Here is a 25,750-nt window from a genome sequence, read left to right as displayed (position 1 = left end):
GGTATATTAAATACAACAACGCATCGTCCTTCAAATAAATTTTTAATTATATTTATTAAACATGAAGGTACGATTGCGCACTTTGTCAATCAACATACAACTACATTTAATAATTAACTTCAAGAGGAAACAAATATCGTACCAAGTATCTGGGATTTAAGTCTTCCTTAAAATTGTGCATTAGTATTTAAAATATTAATTATCTTTGAGTGCAATTTATTATTAATTGAAAAAAAAGTAATAGTTTAACTAGTAAATAATTAAAAATAGTTTATGTTTAAACAATTTCTTTTAGTAGTAAGACTGACTCGAAAGAGTATTCACAAAATTTTGCTATTTAATTTATTTTTTCAATTAATCATTTTTAAATTAAATAGAGTATAATTTTAATTATGAATAATAAATTAGTTTTTAATTATTTCGCATTGAAAAAAAAAAAAAATAATAGTTTTTTTTTAATTTTATTAAACTTTATTATTAAATAATTTTGTTACTTTTTTTTTTTTTTTCATGAATAGCAAAAAAAATTACTTAAATATCAAATATATTTAAGCATTAATAAATATCAAATAAATCAAATTTTAGTTTAATATACGAAGATAATTTTTTGTATCGAATTTTTATTTGTAGTGGTTTAGTTATTAGTTATGTAAAATTAGAAATAATGAAGAAAAAAAACTATAGCATAACAAAACGCTGTATTATATTAATATTTGATTATATAATTATAATATTCTATATTATTGAATAAATTTAACGAAAAAAAAAAAAAAAATGAATAAAATAATGATTGTAAAATATTAAAAAAATTTTTTAAGACGTAAGTGAAGGTTTTGGATCTACACTAATAATGACATCTTGTTTTATCTTTTATCTGAAAATAAATTACGTATATATTTGAATAAACTTTTTTTTTATTTAACGATATCCTTGATCCCACAGAGAAGTTTTTATATTTTTAAATAGTATTTAAAATTTAATTAAAAATTCATGCACTTGATATATTATCCAATAAGTTCTTTTAAATTTAATAGCCAATCAACATCGTAGGCAACTAAATAAAAATTAAAACAAAAATTTGAGCGGTTGATCCCGAGGGCCAACTCTATAATAATTTTGCTATTTTCGAACTCTCTGAGATTACAAAAGTTTTTACTCAAGTCGAATGTGAAAAACCAAAATTATTCCATACTCTGATAGAAAATACAATTAAAAATAATTGAGGATTGAAAAAATTTAAATTAAATAATATTAAATCTTTTAAGTACTGATTTAAAAAAATTATAGTTTTTAAACAGCGTAAGTAAACGATTTTTCAAATTTTTATTAAAAATTATACATTTTATTCAAAATTATGCTTGTGAATATAACATATGAGACAATTTATAAATTTTAAATAAATAAATTAATTAATTAAAATAATGAAATAGAAAAAAATGCGCGCACTGGTTTTTAAATTATCTAAGTACGTATTTTTTAATTTTTATTCTTCTTACATTTTATTGATTTATCCGGAAATTTAAAATATTGCCAATTTTGAGAAAATCGCCGAAGCTTCTTAGCATGATTTCAATAAATTTTTTATGTAGTAGAACTACCAGATTATAAATAGGAAAATTGCATGTTTTGTAATTAAAATTTTTTTTTAAAGCTTAACGAAAGTTGTTAAGAAAAAATGAGAGATATTGTATTATAATAATTGATTTCTCGGTTAATTTTTAAACTAAAAACTGTTTCTTGAGAATGTAAATTCAAACGCTAGTGACGTCATTAAATTAGTTCCGACGCGCCATATCCTATACATACCCTATCAGAACCACAACAAAAAGAAAATACAAGAGAATTGCGTAACTTTCATTGGTTCTCATCTTCAACAGATCTGACGACGTCATAATCAATTATAAGTCGTTTTTTTGCGTCGAAATTTATTCATTTTTTATAACGAATTTACGCGAAAATGAAAATTTTGACTTAAAAAAAAAATAATTAAAACATATTCTTGAAAAGTTGTTCTGTCATTTATAAATAAATTTGTAATGATGTAAAGTTCATGCAATTTCTTTATCATTAGATCAAAATTAGAAAAACAGCTATTTTCATTAATCGTGTCAACGATATCTTTAAGACAAATTAATTTACTTAAAACAATATTAGTCATCTCACTTTTTGACACTATTATAATTGTATTAAATTTTTATTAATAAACTTGAAGAGAATTAAATCTCTAGTTGAAAAAAGATGGTACTGAAAGTAGCAGACAATAGAAAAATTTTTGATTTTTATAAAAAAAAGTTACTTCAAAGTAAAATTAAATTTTTTGAACATGCATGAAATTAATTTTAAAAGATTTTTATATGAAAATCTTGAAAGTTTTCTCTATAAGTATTTTATTTGTGTATTTAAAAGAAATAAATTTTTTCAATGTCTTCTACTTTTTTGATCATAAAAAAAAAGACAATGTATCCAAAATTAAGCGGGGATGTAAATTATTTAAAAAATTGCTTACCGATATTATAAATGAGCTGTTTAATTAAATTTGGTATTTTGAATTATGTACGATATTGATATGAAAGTTTTGCTGAAATTTACTTACCAGGTATCGTTTAACTCCTAATTGGTAACTAAGTTTTTTTTTCTTTGCATCGTAATAAAACTGATTACATTTCCCTTTTTTTCAACTCGTGTTTTAATTTTTTCAATTAATCATCTGCTTTTAATCAATAAATAAAAATGAGTGCGAAAGTAACAGAAAAATTCCAAATAAACGAATTAATGATGTAAAAATAAAAAAAATGCACATACTCATTTTAAAATTCTATAAATGCGCATTTTTTAAATTTGATTCAATTTTTATTTAATTCACTTATTCAAAATTTTAAAATTGACAATTGTCAGCAACATTCACACTCATTAAATAAAACACCCGTGCTATACATGAGAGTGAATGTAACAGACATGAGATAGTTTATAAATTTCAATGAATAAATAAAAATAATGAAATTTTAAAAAATGCGCGTACTGATTTTTCATTGATCTAAATACGAATTTTTCAATTTCTATTTCACTTACATTTTATTTATTTATTCAAAAATTTAATAAATTCCCACTTGTCAATTACATTCACACTCATTTCCTACATATACACACGGACATCATTCGGAAAATAATTATAATAATTTTCTAGGACCTGGAAACTTCAATATCTCCTGAAAACTCACTTTTCATAAATAAAACCTAAAACAATAACTTGTTTAGTTTTTTGTTAATTTCAAATTTTCTTGGAGGGAAGTTTAAAAAATAATAAATAAATCGAGGGGAAACTTTTAAATAGAAGTGGGAGAATGTTTTGACATTTAGTCTGTAATCCCCTACATTCTTAAAGACTTTGATCATCATTATCAATGTTACCAACTCAAATATAACAAAAGATTTTAACCGAAAAAGACGCACGCGTGCAATTCATAACTTTGAAACACTTGAATTAAATTTAAATAAATATAAACACGTGACAATAAAAAATAACTGAAACTACAAACTAACTGAAAAAAGTAATAATTAATATTTAATTAAAATTTATTTATCATTTTTAATAAATATCAGACTTTAACCTACACTATCTACAGATCTACGATCCAGCGTGTGGTCCAGTGAGTCCGGTATCAGATAACATGGTGTTTATTTAATCACATAAACAACTTTATCCTTTTGAAATTTACTCTGTAGCTGTTACAAAGTGCGTAATAAGTTTAATTTAAAAAAGACAGAATTAAAAATGTCTAAATTTACTGGGAAATCGATAAAATCAAGACTTGGATTTTTTTTGAGAAATGGTGATGATAATGATGATGATGATGATGATGCTACCAGCAACATGGATTGGAGTTCTAGTAGACAAAAAATATCTTTCAAGATTAGAAATAAATCTCAGCCCAAATCAATTGGTTTTATTAATGGTAATAATGGACATGATGATGATGATGATGATGATAAAAAAGGTAAAAATAAAAGTCTAGTATTATTTACTCGAAAAAATAGGTTAAGTGGAACAGAACCATATAATGTATCTAGAAGACCAAAAACTGTTTGGAATAAATTAGATAATCTTAGTGAAGCAAACTGGTACCAAATAGTGATGCCGCACGTCCATATGTATGATAAAAAAATACTAATTGATGCTTTATTAAATTATATGAAACCGCAGACATTTGTACCAATTATGTATAAAATTATAAATCGCAAGGTTATATTTTATGTTGATAATCAAGAGGCTGCAGAAAGCTTAGTTAATTGTCATGAAAAAATATGTATTGAACGTGATTTTAAGATACATATTTATTCACATTCATCAGGATTCCCAAAGTTTGAATTTGATGAAGTATTTAAAATGCGTATTAGATTAGCTATGGCAAGTAGATACGTTGAAGAAACTAAATCACTTGATTTGTCGTGTTTTCATCTTGATGTTCATCTTATTGATGATTATTTTTGTGCTTTATTTAGACCAGAGATACTTATTTATGTATTGGAAATAGCTGCGGAAGCAGTACCGCATTTAGAAGCGTTAAATCTTGAAAACAATAAATTATCAAAGATTGAAAAACTGACTGTATTAAGTACACATTTTAAAAATTTAAAAATTCTTTATCTTGGTAATAATAAAATAAGGTATGAATCGACATTAAAAGTATTAAAGAATCTTAAGTTAGAGGAACTACGTCTCGAAGGTAATGACTTTATCAGTAAATTGCAGAAGATGGATTTGAATTACTCAACTGTGATAAGAGAAAAATTTCCAAATCTTGTACGTCTGGATGGTAAACCATTGCCAAAAATTATAAAATTTGATATCGAAGAAACAAAATCTCTGCCTGAATTTATTAAATTCTTTGCAACAAATTCTCACGTTCTGACAATAACTCAACAATTTATAAAACTGTATTTTGACATTTATGATAGCGATTCACGACAGCCATTACTGGACGCTTATCTCGATAATGCAGTTTTCACAATGACAATAGATCCTAAATCTACAATAGATGTAAACAGTGTGTATGCATCTGGTGATAGAAATTTAATCCACACTAAAAATTTTCGAAGAATAAAATTATTTAATACAGGAAGGCTTCACATTGTCACTTGTTTATCAGGATTTCCAAAGACTCAACATCTTGCTGAAACTTTTACTATTGATATAAAAGCTCTCACAGAGTCTATGATGATAATAACAATCACCGGATTATTTAAAGAGCTTGGTGTCAAGACCAACACTGTACGTTTTTTTAGCAGGACATTTATTATTGAACAATTCGGAACAGGCTACTGTATCAGCAATGAACAACTTCATTTAACTGATGCTACTAAAAATCAACAGCAGTTTATTGATCAACAGCAACTGGTTTATCAACAGCAGCTCAGTCATCAGCAACAGCAGCAGAATATCGTTCAGACAACCCAAAGTCTTGAGGGAATCCCAAGTACACCAGCACCAGTTTCATCGCCAATGATACCAAATCGTAACACTCAACTTCCTGATGCCATCAAAGAACAAATGACCCGAGCATTGAGTGTAACAACGAAAATGAATTATGAATGGAGCTACAAATGTTTAACGGAAGTCAATTGGATTTATGATGTTGGTATCAAAGCATTCGAGGAACACCATAAACGCGGAGCTATACCTCCAGAAGCTTTTAGGTGATGGTGCTTTGTTTATTTTTTACGCTTTATATTTTATTTATTTTTTTGTTAACACTTATTACTTATGTCATGACTAAAAAAAGTTTATTGTTAAATTTAAGATTTTGAATCATAGTTTTTTATGATTTCTTATGGTCAAAGTATTACATAACTTATAAAATCTATATTAAGATTAAGTATATGATAAAATCAAAGATATAAGTTGATCTTAATTTTGGTTAATCAAAGTACTTATCAATACTCTCTAGTTACTGAAATAAATACTCGTAATATTTTAAGTAATTAATAGTTATTTGTCAACATTTTTTTGCTATTGAGTTAAAAAAGTATATAATTAAGAGAAGAAAAATTTTTATATAGATAATAACTCATACAAGTGCCAATTATTAATAATAATCAATTATCTATCTTTGTTTTATTATGAACAAGAATTAAAAGTATTATTAAATATAATAATATCATTCAATATTATAACTATATAAGTAAGTAGATGTTTCTATAAAAAATTACTCATCAAAACGTTTTCTTTCAAGTTACATTCCATTTTTAAAGTCAAAAGTCAATGAAACCTTTTTTTAAATTTTATTTTTTTTATTTTCAAAGGAAATTTCTTAAGTGAAATTTGTGTTAAAAACGTCTACTTATGAAAGTAATTAAAAATTATATTAATAAATATATAAAATCAAATTTTTAAGGATGAAACCTGTGTAGAAAAATTCATTCTCCAAAAATTGGACATGTGGAATTTCTAAATTTGCGATAGATTTGAATTCCAAGTTAAACTTTTTTTGAACTTTTAGGATTTTAATAACAAAACATCTAGTTGATTTAGAATTTTATGCGCATGAATTTTCTACTAGATTAGAAAATTTTTATAACATAATTTTAAAAACCTATACTACATTTTTCCCTTTCACTGTAAAGCTTTTAAAAAAAATTCTCATCTAGTTTAAAATTTATGAACGTAAAGTTCTAAATCAATCATATTTTTTACTCAAATTTAAAAGTTCTACATGTCCAATTTTTTTGGAATCTGGAATGAATTTTGTTTTTTCACGAAAATAAAATTATTATTTTTCCATATATCTGAGATATAGATATAACATAAATTTTATTTGTTTTTTTTATCAATTTCAGTAGTATTTTTACCGAACGCTTTATTAAATATGAATTTTCACAAATTAATTAATTAATTACTTATATTAACAAAAAAAGGAAAAAGTCAATAAATAATGATGTACTTTTATAAATAAACGAAAGTTATAATTACGACGCTCCTGACATGCTGTCTGTCTAAAATTAAGAACAAAACATTATACAAATATTAAATAAAATTATTGTACTTAATATTTTTGACTTACTTCATTTTTTAGGGCTGCTAGTTCTTCTTTTTTACTGCGATTAAAAAATCCATACTGAAATATAAATTAAATATGCGTATTAATTACTAAAAATTATGATGCTGAAGTTAGCAGACCATTGACATTTTTTCGATTTTTCTTTTCAACAATTTAATTTTTAAAAAAACTAACAATATGCACATGTAGAAAATTTAAAAAACTGTTGGTGTGACTTTTTCAAATATTTTTTTTTTAATTTATTAATTTTTAAAAAATTAAAAAATTATTAGACGTCGGCTAATTTTAGTATCATCTAAAAAATTTCAACAAAAAAAAAAAATTAAAGCTAATTACCTTGTATAAAATAATTGCAATAATGAATAATGCAACTAATCCTAGTAACACAGATCCAATAATAATCCAAATACTGATTGATTTATTCTTATTACTATCAATTTTATAAATAATTGTATGAGTATAAGTAATTAAATTTGTACCGGAAATAAATTCTTTCATTACAGGTTTAATAACATCAATCAAAGCATCTGTTGTAAAAACAACTTGCTCTTCATAACTTTCTTGAGTGTTATTCCATAAAAGTAAAGGATTAATTGAAAAATCTAGCTGCAGTCCACCGGTATCTTGATAACTACTTAGAGAACCGATATCACAAATTATTTTTCCACATTCAACATCCGTTGACGTACAGTTTAAATATTTTTTAGGTACATTCTCATTTATTAACGTTTCTGATTGAGGATTTGATATCATCAGTGGAATTAATTTATCAGGAAGTTGATCAGTACTTCGTTTTATTTTTAAATTTGAATTATTAGTTGATATTTTTTCACTGGTATTTAAATTATATTCTAGAATTTCTTCTTTTAAAATCATTGGACTATAATTTATTGATTTTTTCACCATTGGAATTCCAATCGTTGAACATATATATAATTTTCCTGAGATAAAAATCTAGGAGAAAATTATTTTATAGAATTTACGTTAATTAAATTTTTAATCAAAGTAATATCAAGTAATTATGTTGTTCCTTGAGTTCACTTATTATTGATATTAATAAATATTCTTTCAGGTTTTTGAACATTTTATTTACAAATTTATAGATCGAAGTAAAATATTATTTCATTACGAATTAAAAATATATACTTTTTTTAAATATTTATTTATTATTCATTACTTTATAAATATATAGAGAAAATTTCTCATGTCAATTATTATTTAAGAATTTGCTTCTTAACAATATAAATTGAGATCTGTTAATGTTTATAAATGAAAACAAAAAATATTAAATAAATAAAAAGTTTAAAATATTTTTTTTTTAGATTTAAAAATCTAATGGTTAAAAAAAAATTTTTATGGACTATAAAATTAGTAGATGATTTAAAATTGAAAACGTTCATAAAACTTGAAAGAACTTTTTTTGTGATCAATAATACACCGGGTTAATCATAATTACGTAATTTTAATTTAAAAAAAAATAATGATAATATTTACTCGTGGCTTATTCGTTAAAGTAACGATTTCTACTCCCCGTAATTTAATAGGTACATTAATCGTAAGTCTTGATAGCAAAACCGGAGTTTCGCCAGTTTTTTGAAGTTGATACGCATGCTGAAAACTAATATTTGATGTTGACTCATCCTCAGTTGAATAGTAATAGTTCTTGTCATTAGCATTTCTATACAAAAAAAAAGTATGAAAATTAATTTAAAAATTATTTGATTATTTTTGACGTACGCGAAAAAAAGAATAGGTGAAAAATTACAGTTTCAAATATATACCAGCAAAGTCCCTGTACTTAACTGTAAGAACTGTAAAAATTACATTATTCCTGAAACGAAGCAATTATTATAGTTTCACATAAAACTTTTTTCAATCTTTAATAAAATTTCATTCAACTAAAGATATATTAGAAACTGTAATAGTTTGTATCTATAATTGTAATTACGTTATTACAAGAAGTACACTGAGAGAAAAAAATCTTTTTGAATCGTTGTACAGTAGGACCTCGTTATAAGACTATTAATTTCTCTCTCAAACTATTGTGATACCTGATTCATAAAAAAGACAGAATGATAGTCTTATAACGAGGTCCGACTATATATTTTTACCACCAAAAGTTATGCTATTAAAAGTTTTCAATCTAATATATTTTTGGTGCAAAAATTTGAAGATTTCATTCAAAAAAATTTTCTTAATGGAAGAAAGTTTATTTCAAGATATTTTGATCCTTAATTTTTTGTAAAAGTGTAAATAAATTATCATTTTCTTCTGTTAAGAAAATGATTCTTTGCGCTAGATATAAAATTAATGATACAAAAATTTATGTCGATTTGTTACTCGAGAAAATATTTGTTTCACAAAAGTTAATTTTTTTCTCAGTGTAATCTCGATTTTTACAGTGCAAACTATAATACTAAAAGTTTTTTTTTACAAGGGACGTGTTTTTGCCCTAAAAACTGTAATTTTTGCACTACTCTTTTTCCGTGTAATAAATCATTTAAAAATTTACCCATGCAAATTAAAAACAAATTCACTTAATAATAAAAGAGATTCATATATATGTTGGTCACCATTATTTTGACTTCGTGTATTTATTTTGATATCAAAGACTACAGTCGTCCCATTTAAACTGCCGTCATTTATTTGACTCATATCTAAATCTATGGTGATCGTTTTCTACAAAATATTTTTTAATTTATTTAAAAAAAAATTAATACTTAATTATTTTTTAAGAATATAAACTGAATTTTAGATACCGTAGTTCCGATTAACAATGGATTATCAACATCACAAGTGACTTTTAAATTTTCTCCATCTGTAATTTCTTGACAAAAAGGTAATACGCTACGCAAATAAATATTTTCAGGTAATTCAATACTAATTGATGTTAAATACGCTGGCTCAGCTTCATTTTTAATATTTAATTCTAAGCTTATGTCTTTGGATCCAATTAACCAAGTTAATTTATCACTGAGCCTATGAAAATTTTAAATAATTTTATTATTGTATGTATTCATTTTAACATTGGCTTTATTCCTGGAGCAAGAAATAAAATTTTTCGTATGAACAAATAAAAATTACCTATGCAAAGTAACAAAAAAAATATAAAAATTAATAATTATGTGTAGTAGGGTAAAAAAGTACTTACTCCATTGCTTGAATTCTTTTATTTCAATTTTGCTAATGTACTTTAATTAAAATCATTTTATAACAAACAATCGTTTACTTTCTTACTAACCAGTAATTTTCATGACATTGAATCACTATTTAAAAAGATCATTAACAGAAGCTCATTGTACTGATATTTATGATAAATTTAGTTAATTTTATTTATAAATATTTGAATATAATTTATCAATAATTATAAATATTAAAATAAAGTTTAATTATTGAAAATTCATAAAAAAATTTTTAAACGTTCTGGTAGTCTATGAATATATAAAGAAGTATTTTTTCAAAAATAATCTTATAAAGGCTGATGATTGAAGAATTTATCCGGGCAAAAATATTTGGCCAAAAACACCCCGAAATCATAGAATTTTATTCGAAGAGGCCTAAATTTGATCGAAATCCCGCAGAAATCGTAGATTTTATCAGAAGAAGTCGAAAGTTGGTAGAAAATACACTGAAATTTTATTATTCTTAATAAACAAGTCGAAAATTGAACGATAAATTGAGTCGGCCTATTTTCGGTTTTTTTAGGCCTAATTATCGGCCTTGTTAATTTTCAGCCTTTCCTTTCACTGTGTTCACTAACTGGACTATTTTTCGACCGAGATAAAATTTTAATATTATTTTGGCTTGAAATGTTTTGACCCGGGTGCTCCAGTTGTCATTAAAAATGTTATTTTATAAATATCCGAGAGAAAAATATGATATATTAATTATATATGATTGTATAAATAATGATATAGAACTTATGTCATTATATAAATATTTATGTATGGGGTATTCCAGGTCAAAAAATAGAATAATTGGAATATTTCTGTTTGGAAAATCTTTGCATTTTTTCATATTTTAAAAATTAAAAAAAAAACCGATAGCCGACACGATTGTCGATAATGTAGATTTTCATTGGAAATATCAAGCGGGAAATTTTATCTTATTATTGTTATTATTATTCTTGTTTTATTTTTGTTTTAACGTGAGTTTTCAAGATGATACTGAAGTTAGCCGGCATCTAATAATTTTTGTAGTTTTTTTTAAACAATAAATTATTAAAAAAATAAATATTTGAAAAAATTTCACTTTTAGTTTTTAAAATTTTCTACATGTGCATATTTTTTAGTTTTTGTTTTTATGTAATTTATTTACTGAAAAAAAAAAATCTGAAAATTACTAATTATCTGCTTACTCCAGGACCATGCTTTCAAGGTATGTATCATTATTTAGATTTTCAAAACTTATTTGACGGCAGTTTATCTGTTCCCAGCACTATAATGTCATTTACATTATAATATAATCAGAAATTCTTTAATTAAGATTATAAAGAATTAAATAATAAGATAAAATTAACAATTTTGACTGAACAATTTTTAAATTAAATAATAGTTTATAAATACTCGACATCAGTTAACCAATATTATACGAGATTTATCGTTTGTTAATAAATAACTTAATGGTAAGTTGATACTTAATTATTGTTATTATAATTTTTTTTTTTTTTAAGTAAAATAACAAAGATATTGTGAAAGTATATGGGATAGAAAATAAAATAACTACCCACATCTTTAGGTTTGGCTAAAAAGATATTTTTCCGTTATTTATTAATGCAAGTGTTATTAATTAATAAAAAAATGCTGATTATAGAAAAATAAGCTTGGAGTTTTTTATTTTTATTTGAAACTTGTTAAAAATTATCGGTGTCTATAGTTTTTTTTTTATGCATTTAAAAAACATTTCTTCAGTTCAATAAATGAAATGTAACAAAAAATATTCACAACCCAAGGTTTGGTTAAAAATTTTTTTGTGTTTTTATTTATTAATATATTTGAATTGTTAAAAAAACTTATAAGTTATTTAAATAAAGACTCGAAGATATTAATTGAACTTAAAATTTGTCAAAAATTATGGATTAAATTTTTTGTATGCGTTCAGAAATTTTGTTGTGAAATAAAAAGTTTTCTTGATCATTATTAATTATTATATTTTGGAAACATATTATTTTAATAAAATTAAATAGATCTAACAATTTTGTTTAGTTCTTAGATTATTATTTAATTGAAAAAAATAAATAGGGTTGTGGGTACTTATGGCAGTAAAAAACATTGTGGATATGTGTTAAAAACGGTCCGTGTTAAATTTTTTGTGTTGATTATTTTGTGTTAAATCAATACATTTCACTGTGTTCCTTTTAAATTTTAAATCGATCTACTATTTAACACTTAAAAAGTGTTACTTAGTATAAAAAGTATAATTATCAATATTTATTTAGCTTTAAAATTAACACAAAATTTATGGTGAAAACTCAATCGATACACAGTTGAAAAATTTATGTTAAATTTAAATTAACACAAATCTCATCTTCGAAATGGTCCACTCAATTTTTTTTTGTTAATTTAATACATTGTACTTGTGTCAAACAATAATAAAGGTTTAAAACTTGTTGAGAACAGATAATACATACAACTTTAGTTAAATTTACACTTGATGGTGTCAAGTAATTGACACAAAATATTTAACCATTGAATTTTTATACACATCAAGAACACAAAATTTTCAATTGTGTAGTTAGGGAAAAATTAATCGAAAAATTAAAGTGAAATCGATTTAACCTGAAGATTTATAATATTATTATATTAAATTTACCATTTACTAAAAGCCAGAATTTCCACCATACTAATAAAAAAGATTTAGTTGTAATTTTGAATTATTTTATGTCGTGTTAAAATTATTTTTTCGTTGAATAAAAATGTGTTTTTATTTTATTAAATTTCAATCAGATCCTTAGTTAGTATAAATGAATTATTATCAATATATTATAATAAAAAAAAAAAAAAAAATTAAACAAAAACCCATCAATTAGTTGTAACTAATGCCAGAATACAATAATACTAGCCAACAATGTCAAGAAATTTAATGAATACCAGTATTAATTATCACATTACTAAAACTTATTGTTAATAGTGTTGCTTCTATAACTTCACTATACAAAATTTGAGGCAAATTAATTTTTAGTCCTACTTTTAATCGTTATCTTAACAAATGTAGCAGCTAAAGTCAAAAGGAAAATTAAACGTCAAAAAAATGTTCCAGTTCGTAAAATTAGCTTACAATGTCAGTTATACAAATAATGGTGCTGACTGCGCGAAATTTGTAAAAGCCACAAGGGTATAAAACAGGCATTGCTCCCTTAAATGGAATCCAGGGACCCATATTAGAAATAAAAAAAGTACTTTCGAACAATCGATGGGATGATAAAAATGTACGACTATTTTATCGAGCAATTTTCTCTAATTTTTTTTATGTCGAATGCATGAAAAAGTAACTGTGATTTGTACATACCCAAATCCTTATTTCTTGCATCATAAATTGTAAATTAATATTAAGATTATTTTTTACCCAATGAAATTAGTAGATAAAGATATTGAAGATGTACAAACTTCATCTAATCCACATTCGGTATTAAATGGAATACTTAAATGTTTGATAGTCGATTCCACTCCTTTGTATCCAATGGGACACAGATCACATACAACGGCGCCTGAGGAAAAATTATTTATTACAATTTATGACAAATATCTGTCAAATATAATTCGATAATTTTACCTTTATCTTTTGAAATTGTTACATTATGAAATTTATGAGTCACTTCAACATCAATTGAATCGATAAAATTTTTATTACTTTCCTAAAAAAATAAATAATTAAATTTTTAAATAGATAAATACACAGTAAAAAATTTGCAAAGTGAACGCGGATTAAATCCGGAGTGAATGCGAAGCAGACGACTTTTTATCTAATATCTTCGAAGTGAAATTCATTTTGAAGGGGAGTTTATTTTAATATTGAAACTACAGTTTGGAGTAAATGCAGATTGAAATAAAATTTAGAATCCGTAAGTACTCCGAATTCATTCCAGATTTTTTACAGTGTAATTATTAAAGTAAATAAATAATTAATTAATTATTTTACCAATAACTGAATATCTTTATTAATGCAAAGAGTAACTAAAGTATCATTCCACTTGAAAATATGCTGGACAAATATTTTCGTTTCATTAACTCTTTTAAAATTTTTATCCACAAGAATTGTCAAATTAAAACTCTCTACAAATGGTTGGAAAAGTTTTCCATTTTTAAAATGCTCTACGCAAAATGTTAATTGAAACCTCGTGGTATTGCGATCGAGAGAACGAGGTGATGAGTGACCAAATAAATTAACTTTCAAGACAGGTCTGCTTTTCAATACTAAAGCATGACCAGATTTGTAAGCTCCAATAGCAATATCAGGAAATCCATTGTCATCAATATCGACAGGAGTTGATAATGAAAATCCAAATGTTTTTACTGTTGATTTAACTCTGAGTACTTGGACATTTAAATTAGTCTCCATGTTAGATATTGAATCACCGTTGTAGATATAAACTACTCCATTGTCTTCCCAAGGTGCTCCTACAATTAAATCTAATCACAAATTCAATTAGTGAAGTAATAAATCAACCATAGCTATAGTTTTAATTTAAATAATCAATTCAAGCACCACTATATCCATCTGAGTCCATGTCACCAGTAGTTATAGAGTATCCAAAACAACTGTCTTCCATTGGTCCATTAATTATAATCGGTGGTTCTAAAAATCTCTAATGCATTATAAATAATTAAAATTATGAAATAATAATGCGATAATAATTATACCTTAACAATTAACATTAACCATAATAAGAACAAAATTTAAGAACTTATCAATAAAAAATTTGACGTTTTATAATTTTTAATGACTTTCATAAATTTGATTTAATAATTTTATTGAAGATAAAAATTAAAATTAAATAGTAATAATTTCTGACACGAATTAATTGAAATTTTTATAATAATTATAAAAGTATGAGGGGTGGGAAGCTAAATGGGCACTCTAGGGAATATGATCCAACACTATAGAAATTTTTCTCTGCAAAATGTGAAAGTAAAAATTTTGAAAATCTTATTTGCTCTGTAAAACTGAGAAAGTATTATCGAGTTGAAAAAATTGTTATAAAGCCCTCACGGAAAATAATAGACTTCGAAAATTAGTGTTTGAAATTATAACCCGGAACCTAAGAGGTCAATAGAGGGAATTTTAACATTCCAAACAATAAATTTTATAATACCTGTCATATATTTTTAATGTTTAAGTTACAATTTTTAAGTTCAAGTTTAAGTATTTTTAGTATAAAGTATTAATTTTTCTTTCACTTCTTTCGAAAAAATTTTACTTTTTACATTTCTTCTTATGATTATATTTATTTTTAAACTAGTTTATATACTAGAATGAATACTCTTCCGCACTTTTTAATTATCAATTGATAGTTAAAAATAGATTGAACATGCGCAATAATTCAAATGTCAATAGACAAGTTTTTTATAAAAATTCAATTTATTAATAAAAAATAATTGAATCGAACTCCGCGACTACACGAAGAAAAATGGAGTCAAAAAATCTTCGTATTTTAAATATGCTGTCGATCGAACTTCCAACAGGCAGTTGAATCGCCAAAAAATGATGATGCTGTACTATAATTATTATTGTGAGCCTCTAAAAATTTTTTATTCTTTACTTAATTCTTGTTTTGGACAAATAAGTTTCATTGCAATTTATCAATAAGTTAAAAGTTAAATAAGTCAAATATATCAATAAGTTTAAAGTGTATAATAATTTTAGTAGTGCATAATAATTTTTTGACATTTCAACTTCCTATTTCGAGTTTCGTCGACAGCATAATAAAAATCGGTAAATTTTTTATGTCCACTTTTCTCTGTTTAGTTTATTTTTAAAAAATATGATTTAGTTCAAACAAAAATTTGCAGATTACTTAGAAATTTAAAACTTTATTTGAAGTAACTTCGAGTGACCCATTTTTCTCCTTGTAATTTAAATTTATAAGTAATAGAAAGGAAACTGTTTTACCCCTTGTGATTTAAATTCATGAGTGATGTAAAGAGATCAATTTTACCCCATAGGCGCATTTTGCTTCCCTTTTTATTAATTTTGAGTAAAAATTAACTAATTATTTGTACTAGAAATTGATTGCCAATAGGCTTCTATTGGTTTCTATGCAGTTTTCGATCCATTTAAGTGGATTCTACAAAGCAATTGACGTATTAAAGTCTGTCGATAATTATTTTAATAGTAAAACTACTATATCAAGAAACTAGTTCTCTAATTTTATTAGAACCTTGGCGGGCTCAAATTATGGTATTTATCGTTAATTGCGGTAATTTACAAGATTTGGACTAATTACGGTAAATGTATCGTATTTTTGGTAAATTTAAGGTATTTTACCACAAGCATATAGATTTACTGGTAAATTACTATAAAGTGAAGTATTGGACTGTATTACGGTAAAAATGCCGCAATTGACCGTAATTAGGATCCGCTAGGGAAAGCATTTCCTTATGATTTATTTTAATTGTAAAATAATATGGATAAAATTATGTAAATTAATTACATTTGTATTGCCAAAATAAATGTAAACTCTTCCATTATCACTTCCCCAATGAGGAGCACCAATAATAAGATCATCATACCCATCATTATTAATATCTCCAGCTGTCAAACTAGCTCCAAAGTATTCACCAACCATTTGTCCTTTTATACTCATTATTACTTTTGCTGGATCTGTTTCAGGATCTAATATTCCTACCTTGTCACCAATAATTTTTATTGAACCATCAATCATTTTTTATCTACATATTAATTTAAAAAAAAAAATTAATCAATTTACTTGTCCAATAAGATTCCACCCAGGAGCACCAGCAGCAAAAAAAAGTTTAATTTTGTTAAAAAAATATCCTGAAGTAACAGCGTATCCTTGAAAAATAATATTAAATTAAAGTAGACAATTTTTGAATGATGATATTTAATAAAATGAATAATAAAAATACCAAATTGTGTTAAATCATCAATTGTCGGAAGTAGAATAGCTGTTCTTTGACCTTTGATTTGAACAGTACCGATGACTTCATGCTTTGGCGCTCCAGTAATCATTTTAGATTTATTTTTATTATTTCCAATTGTCTTAGCATAATGTACAGAAAATCCATGCAAAGGATTATACCAAAAAGTCGACAAAAAATCTAAATTAAATAATAAATGTTATACTTAATAATTATTTTAATTTAACTAAATTATTTATTTATAAAACAATAATTGAATACCATGAGATTCAAAATTATCTTCTAATTCTAAATTTCCTGATGATATTTTACCACTGTAACAAACACCATGCATGCTAAAGTGTTTATCAATTATTGAAAAAATAGATAAAATTGTTCTTGGAGCACAGACCTAGTATTTATCAAATAATTAATCAATTAGTTAATTACCATCAATAAATTATTTAGATTTAAATAAATATAAATATTAGCATACTGTTAAAATATCATTATTTTCATCTAAAGCCATTGCTGCACCAAACCAACCATCCTCTTTTTTAATTATACTATTATAATTAACTTGACTAATAAATCCTGACTCATCATTAACATCAACTGGCCTAAATTGTTCGCACTTTACACTCTTTAAATTACATCTATAAGAAGCACCTGGTTCGTAAGGAGCTCGTGCACTTCTAGGTACTGATGAATAATTAGCTTTGGGTGCTCCCACAATCATCCTTTAAAAATTTTTCATCAGTTTTTTAATTAATAAAAATAATTATTACAATAATTTATAGTTAATTATTAAGAGGTGTGCGAATCGAATCGACTCAAGTAATTCGGATTTTCGAGTTATTCGTAACTTTTCCAATAATTCGAAACCTTTCGAATTATTCCGCAATTTTCAAATTAATCAATTCAAATTGAAAAAAATTTGATCTTCTTTTGAATATTCAATTTTCATTTAATGGAAAACTTTAAAGTTGAATAATTAGATAAAATAGAATTATTCAAAAATTTTCGAATTACTCGTAACTTTTCGAATCACGTGAAACTTATCGAATTATTCGTAACTTTTTGAACTATTCAAAAATTTTTAAATTATCTGTCTTTAAATTATTTGTGACTTTTCGAATTACTCAATTCGAATCGAGAAAATTTTGAATGATCCAGAAGTTAACAGACGATGAAAAATTTTCAGATTATTTTTTCAAAATATCAATTAAAAAAAAAAAACTAAAAATATGCACATGTAGAAAATTTAATAAACTGTAGATGCACTTTTTTATTATTATTTATCATTTTGAAAAAAATCTAAAAATTATTAGACGTCAGCTAACCCTTATTAAAAGAATCGATTTAAAACGATTAGGAAAAAAAATATTTTAAATACTTATTAATCACCCTTCTTATAGGCATTTAACATTGCAACTCGCTTCTTTTAATCAGGGAACTTCAATATCATAAATTTTGATCAGATTTTAAATGTTTAATGTTTACTCATTGGATAACTTAGTTTTTTAAAGTAACCGAAAATAATTTTTTCGTAGATTCGTGTCTGAGCTTTATTTACCTCTGACTAAAATTTGGATTACTCAAATAAATAAAACAATTTTAAATTGTTCAAAAGAAAATTTTGCAATTATTACTAAATTTTCAAATAATTCGAAAACACGAATATTACGAAAATTCACAAATAATTCAAATTACTCAATTCAAAGTTCGAATCAAATAGTTTGATCCGATTTGATACGAATAATAATTCGTGAATTCAAACTATTCGCACTTTCCTACTAATTATTTATTTGAAATACTTACCAGGGCTTTCGAAGTAAAATACTGTATCCGAAATATGAAAAATCACGATTACGAGCAATAATTGCATTTTTTAAAACGATATTATAACAGAAACTTATTGAAATATTAACAAAAAGTATGAATATTATTAAATTACTTGCGAGCATTTCGAAAAAAAAAAAATTATTTAATGAATCAGTATGACAAGAAATTTAACAGTGATTGAATCAACTTCATTACTCGTGAATAAAACCTTCAATAATTCAAGTACAGGAAGAGTCAGAACTGATAAGACAATCTTTTTTACACAAAGCTCTATGTCCGCTAATGATATTTATAATTAATTATTATATCGAATCATCTAATGAATATTTAAAAAAATTCAATCTATTTATAAATATAAATAAATAGTTAGAGAATAATTATATTTTTCTATTTATTTGTCAGTATCAATATCACTTTGACTAACAATGAAAATTAAATATTAAAGAAAAAAAATTAATGTTCAAATTACAAGCAATAGCTGAACATTTAAATAAATAAAACTGTAATAATCACATAAAAATAATGAATACTTGAATTAGGCACTTTAATTACTGTTTAATAAATATAACAATGTGAAATAAAAATAAAGTTGATTAGTTACTTAAATGTAATAATAATAAAATGGTAAATAAATATAATAAATTTTAAAACTACATTTTTTATTGCTTCATCACAAGATTCCTTTTCTTTTCAAAGTATATTCACGTTCTCTGATACTAAGCGCGTTGAAAAATTTTATTGGATCAGCTGGATTTAGTTTTGGACACTAATTAAACAAAAAATAAATAATCAATTAATAATTTTAACTACAAAATGAATAGATTAAAAAAAAAATTACCCCTTTTTGCTGTCTAACGGCCATTGCTAAAGGTAACTGTTGAGTTAAATTTTTTTCACGATCTGCATGATCTGGATGCGTTGAAAGCCAGGAGGGAATCATTTCAGGTGTCACCTTTAATTCTGTCATAGTTCTCATCATTCCCCAAAATACAACGGCTTGTCGTACGTCATAACAAGCTTTGGCCGCCAACATTAATCCAACATTATCAGCTTCATTTTCCAATTTTCTACTGTACGGATACGTAATAAGGATATCAAACATATTTATTCCTAATGCTTGAAGAAACAATGCCAACAGATCTGGAAACAATGCCCATACTACTGCGATAGGTATTGCCAAAAGTATATCTTGTATTAAATTTCTCGAAATCTGTTCAATCTAAAATTATAAATTGAAAGTTAATTTAATTTAATTTAATATTAATTACAGTCGACTACTCGTCATAAGCTTGGTCTAGGGATAGCAGGGAAAATTTTTTTTTAATTTCAGCCTCCACTACCATGCGTTTAATTTTGTCCTCAACTACCCGTTATAATCCTGTTTAATTTTATATGAAAAGAAATGGAAATGTAACAAGTATCGAAGACCAATACGGTGCACTTGGAGGTTGCAAACTCGACATCTGCATTAGCTTTGCTTTTTCTAGAAGGTCATTAATAGTTATTTTGTATCTCCGGATATATTAAGGCAAATAAAACTGAATATCCGTTTAGTCCATGTGTCAAATACAAAACAGAGTAATTCATTAAATTTAGCCCATGATAAGACTTAATGCAGTTAAGGAAGAATCGGGGTCTGAGATACAAAAAAAAAAACGAGCATATTTTTGAGTTTTTTTTCAGAGTACTTTCTTTATTAAAATTTAAAAAATTTGTGAAATTATTAAACATCACTTCAAGAATATTCTGTTAAATTTTCATAAAAAAAATATTGAAAAATAAGCCAGTGGTAGTGGGGAGAACCGAGTCACCTCAAAAAAAAAATCTCCATGCCGTAGGCAGGATAACTCATGACTGCTTCATTTAAAACTAAAAAACCAAAAAGATTTCTTTTTCTTCTTTTGGTAAAGGTGCAATCAAAAAATTCTGATTTTTACCAAAAATTGCTCTTTTCGTTTAATTAAAAAATAAGTAGCTATTGAAAAAAAATCCTTCGTTCGAATTCAAGATAAACTTATGTACTAAAGAAATCTTTTAGGTTTTTTTTATTTCAGATGAAGCAGTCATAACTTATCCTGCCTACGGCATGGAGACTTTTTTTAGGTGACTCGTCTCTCCCCACTACCACTGGCTTATTTTTCAATATTTTTTTATGAAAATTTAGCAGAATATTCTTGAAATGATGCTTAACAATGTCACAAATGTAAAGAATTTTAATAAACAAGGTACTCTGAAAAAAAAAATCACATAAATATGCTCCTTTTTTTGTATCTCAGACCTCTTTTTCCCTTAACAATTACTCCTGTGATTTAGAAGTTTTCGGAGGTTCATAAGAGCAATTCAAAAAGTCTACTTATGATCTACTTAAGTACTAAATAATGTTTCTATTTTTATGTCTTCATCTATCTTGTTCATTAATCATAATTGAATTATTGTATCATATTGTAAATTGCAGAAATACGTATTAAATAAATAAATAAATAAATGATTTTAAACATCATATGTACGTTTGGTCACACGCCATTATCTCCATTTTTCTAGTAAATTAATTATTGAATCAATGACGGTTTGTCTAGGATACATCGGACTACCTAAATTTTCTAGTACTCAGTGCTAAAATTTCTGCGAAATATATGTAGTAAATTTTCCTCATTAACTCGTATAATTTTTTCTATTCTTAGTTTATAATTTTGACAATTTTTACGGAGGCTTATCAGGGACTGCATGGTATGAAACTCAAAAGAATGATTATGTGAGGGAAGTTGTTTTGGACTCAGTAACTGCTAATTACGGGGGAGGGGCTTATTAGAAGCAGGCTCATAACAGGTAGCCGACTGTATTACCGTAATTAGTTTATCTAGTTACTGGATGTTGTAAAAGAACGTGAGCTATTTCATGAGCTAATACAGTTGCTAACTGATCATCATTTTCAGCCATTTTCAATGATCCTAAGAAGACAAAAATATTTCCACTCTGTAAAAATAAAATAATATAATTAGTTTATGTAAATTTACCTATAATAAATAAATTAATAATACGAAATTTATTTAATTTACCGGTAAGACAAAAGCATTTTGATCATCAGAATTAATTACGGATAATGTCCAATCTCTTTGTTTAATTTGAGGTAAATCTTTGTTTGATTCTAATAATCTATTTACAATTCTTAATAATCTGACATACGCTGGATGCGTTGTAGGTACTATTGAATCTTTGTGCATCTCCAAGTGCTAATTTAAATAAAATATATAAATTAACTTAAATTATATACATAAGTATTAATTAAATATTTTAACTTACAGTTTCAAAAGTTAGTTTTCCAAGAACTTTTTGTTGTTCTGGGCTCATACTTATAAATCTCGATCTACCGGTTAGCGGATCCACCTCAATATTCATTAAATAAAACATAAAAAGAACCGACACAAAAAATCCGAAGGCTCCTAATTAAAAACAAATGAAAAATAATTAAAAACTATGTCCTAATTTGTAGCATTAATTTATATCGGGTTACGCTGTCTTCTGGGCCTTGAGATAAATCTAAAGGACATTTCAGAAGACTTGTAACGAAAAATACCTGAACTGTTACAACCCGATTTAAATTAATTATATCAATATTTAAAAAATTAAATTGATAAATAAGAAAGTTTATTTAAAAAGTTACCATAAATTTTCTGCCTTTGCCTACAGACCCATGCTATGTACAGTTTCTTTTCTTCAGGAGTTTTACGTGCCCACCATTTTCGAAAAAATCTACCGAACAACAATGCACCGATTCTTGTAATAGGTCTTATCAATAAAGCAACTGCTGGTGATATATTACGTTTTGGCGTTGTATAAAAATAATTATTAATCCTGAGCAATCCATTACGTTGATAAATTTTAACAAATGATGACGATGATTGAATATACAACGATCGTGACACACGATACTGGCAACAATTATTTCCTAATGTCCATCTTACTGGTACTTTTGATGTACTAATAATATGTTTTCTACTTATCAGCACTACTCTTCTTAATGGCAATAACATTTTTACTTATTAAAATTTTTTTTGTTTATTTATATATCAATACCTCACTTTAGTTAATTAATTAATCACACGTTTTAAAATTAAAATAACATTTATAATTGACATTTAAAATAATAAACTTATAAATATTACTGCGATATTGTTATTTTTACTATTAGATTTAATTAAATTAATTAAAATAGTAAAAGTGGTAATAATTAGTAATAATTAAACGTGTTCCATACACGCAGCTAATAATAATAAATGAAAACCTAAACGTGCGTGATAGTGAATCATAACACCAACTGATATGCCATACTGTACTGCAGCATATAGCATTCTTTTTGAAAAAAATATTGCTATTAAATGTAACCAAACTGGTCGTTGTCTTTCTTTAATAATATTACATCCAGAATTTGTTTCCGTTGTTGTTATTGTTGATGATGACGTTGACTTTGATGATGATGATGTATTTGTAGATGTTAGATAGACTAAACTTTGATTCCTTTTTGAATTTAATTTATACTGCCAGAACATGTCGTATTTTCAAAGTAAACCTATTTATTATTAAATACAATAAACAATAATTATTATGTTATTTTAAAAAAATAAATTTATTAACTTTTATAAATCATAACCTATACGTACGTGACAACTCAAGTATTATCAACTGTCACTCATCCAGTTGTATTTATTGTTGACGACAATTGTTAAATTTTATTTATAATTACTTAAGATAAATTTGTATGGCCTAATTAATTAACTACGACATTTTATATTGTCTATGGAATAAATAAATATAAAATTTACCTAAAGGTAAAGTTGACTATAGCTATCTGTCGAAAATAATCGATCGTTAAAACAGTGTGAACGTAGCAGATATTAGACAAATTTTTAATTACAAATAAAATGAATTAAACAATTAAAAATATAAAAATTCTAAAAATGCACATACTGATTTTCAAATTCTATAAATGTGCATTTTTTAATTTTATTCGATTAACAATTAATTCATTTATTTCGAAATTTTTTAAATTAAAAATTGTCAACTACATTCACATATGTATATAAATGTAGCAGATATTAGACAATTTATAAATTTGAAATAACTAAATAAAAATCTAAAAAAATGCGCATACGGATTTTGCATTTATCTATATATGCATTTTTTAATTTTCACTCTACTTACATTTTATTCATTTATTCTATAATTTAAAAAAGTGTCTGCTGCATTCACACTCATTCAAAAATCCAAAAATTATTAGACGTCGGTTAATATTAGTATCATAATTAAATACGTAAAATTATAATTAACAATTATTTACTTATAAAATATATCAGTTTAAATCTATCAATTAATTTAACTAGATGCTAAAGAAATTTATTTAAAAAAAAGAGTCATCAATTTTTCATTGAATCTTTGAATAACAATATTCTAAGTTAGTAATTATCAAATGAATAGCTCAAATATTTATAGTTGAATAGTAAGTACATGTGTTGATCAATTTCAAATTCATGGACATTGTTGACATCGCCTTGAAGCCTCATGAGGAGTCCACCAAGAGAAAACATAAGCAGAAAGTCGACTTCCTGGTTCGATCCCTATCGAAAATTTCCATAGAATCTACTCAAATGCGACAAAACCCGCATAGAAACCAATACAGTCTATAGGATTCTACGCGGTTTTTGTCGTACCCAACTGAAAAATATTCGAACATAACATTTACATTTCAACTAGGTATTCGTCTTTTCAGAGAAATTTTACGTTTGAATATTTTTCAGTTGGGTAGAGTTTCTGCCACCCAAAACGTCATATTGCGTGCGTGGTATATTTGTTTTTGATTGAATGTTTTTTAAATTATCATATGACTAAAATAAATGTTAAAAATATATATTCTTATCAATGATAATTTATTTTAAAATACATATATTTTTATGGAATTATAAATAGATAAATAACACAATGATTTATGTTGCAAAAATAAATTTTTATTGAATTATTCAACTGGAATGTTTATAATAATTGTTGATCCTCATGTTGATAATTGCTTATGAAAGCATTTTTTATTTTTAAATATATAAATAAGAGGCCGGAATATATATAGAGTATGTATGTATTATTGGGACTTTATTATCGTGTAACTTGGAATATAAATATATATAAAATATCTAATAAATGCAACTTATTGTGGGAATAATCTATTTTTAGAGAGTTAATAAAAAATTTCGATAATTAAAGAAGATTCAGAGTTTGACGAACACTTGAACAAAGTTTATAAAACGTAATATAGAAATATAAATAATGTATAAAAGTATTGTCTAGAGTTTCAATTGCACAACTCAAAGTCTTATACAAAACTTAATAGTTATGCTACAAGATTTTTTAAATTTATTTTTTGAAAATAAATTGACCATAAATGAACTTTTTCCATCGAGAAGATTAAAAAGAAGTAGAATAAATCTTATTTATCAGTGATTTTGAAAACTACTTGACCCTAAAAGAGTTGCAGTATATCACATAAATTATTATCTAAAGGTAACCGACAGTAATTTTTTTTTTTGGTTTTTCTCTTAATTGAAAAAATTAAATACTGACAGAAAAAATATTAATGATGCATCTGAAGAAACTTTAACAATATTTTTTCGCATATTTTTAATTATTTATTTCAATGACAAGTGACTTGTTAATGAAAACACTAAGATTTTCATGTCTACTCCTTCCAGCATCACCAAAATTAGTAAATGTCAGAAATTGACCCTTCCA

The 25,750-nt window shown here is 25.1% G+C and overlaps 2 protein-coding genes across 3 annotated transcripts; one reads left to right on the top strand and one right to left on the bottom strand.

Annotated features, from left to right (window-relative positions):
• Positions 1–3,417: 3,417 nt before the first annotated feature.
• LOC103575383 (nuclear RNA export factor 1-like) lies at positions 3,418–6,071 on the top strand. Of its 2 annotated transcripts, none has more exons than XM_008555147.3 (2): positions 3,418–3,548; positions 3,624–6,071. In XM_008555147.3, the coding sequence occupies exon 2, from the start codon at positions 3,773–3,775 to the stop codon at positions 5,696–5,698; it is 1,926 nt and encodes a 641-aa protein (XP_008553369.1). In that variant the 5' UTR covers positions 3,418–3,548; positions 3,624–3,772; the 3' UTR covers positions 5,699–6,071. The 2 variants fall into 2 exon arrangements, with proteins under 2 accessions (XP_008553369.1, XP_014299245.1); XM_014443759.2 differs by having other exon boundaries at positions 3,601–6,071.
• A 793-nt stretch (positions 6,072–6,864) lies between these two features.
• Positions 6,865–23,838, bottom strand: LOC103575390 (integrin alpha-PS3). The gene is made up of 23 exons (XM_053740763.1): positions 23,635–23,838; positions 22,638–23,543; positions 22,277–22,416; positions 22,033–22,206; positions 21,842–21,949; positions 19,815–20,195; positions 19,650–19,742; positions 18,953–19,110; positions 17,628–17,871; positions 17,414–17,543; positions 17,141–17,332; positions 16,981–17,066; positions 16,705–16,899; positions 14,760–14,859; positions 14,193–14,683; positions 13,827–13,908; positions 13,620–13,761; positions 9,815–10,034; positions 9,568–9,734; positions 8,550–8,733; positions 7,392–8,009; positions 7,059–7,112; positions 6,865–6,990 (listed from the first exon to the last, which is right to left on the bottom strand). The coding sequence occupies exons 2-23, from the start codon at positions 23,005–23,007 to the stop codon at positions 6,964–6,966; spliced, it is 4,356 nt and encodes a 1,451-aa protein (XP_053596738.1). The 5' UTR covers positions 23,008–23,543; positions 23,635–23,838; the 3' UTR covers positions 6,865–6,963.
• Positions 23,839–25,750: the final 1,912 nt, after the last annotated feature.

Source organism: Microplitis demolitor, chromosome 7, assembly GCF_026212275.2.
Source record: "Microplitis demolitor isolate Queensland-Clemson2020A chromosome 7, iyMicDemo2.1a, whole genome shotgun sequence".
Taxonomy (NCBI): Eukaryota; Metazoa; Arthropoda; class Insecta; order Hymenoptera; family Braconidae; genus Microplitis; species Microplitis demolitor.
This window is presented reverse-complemented; position numbering and strand designations above follow the sequence as displayed.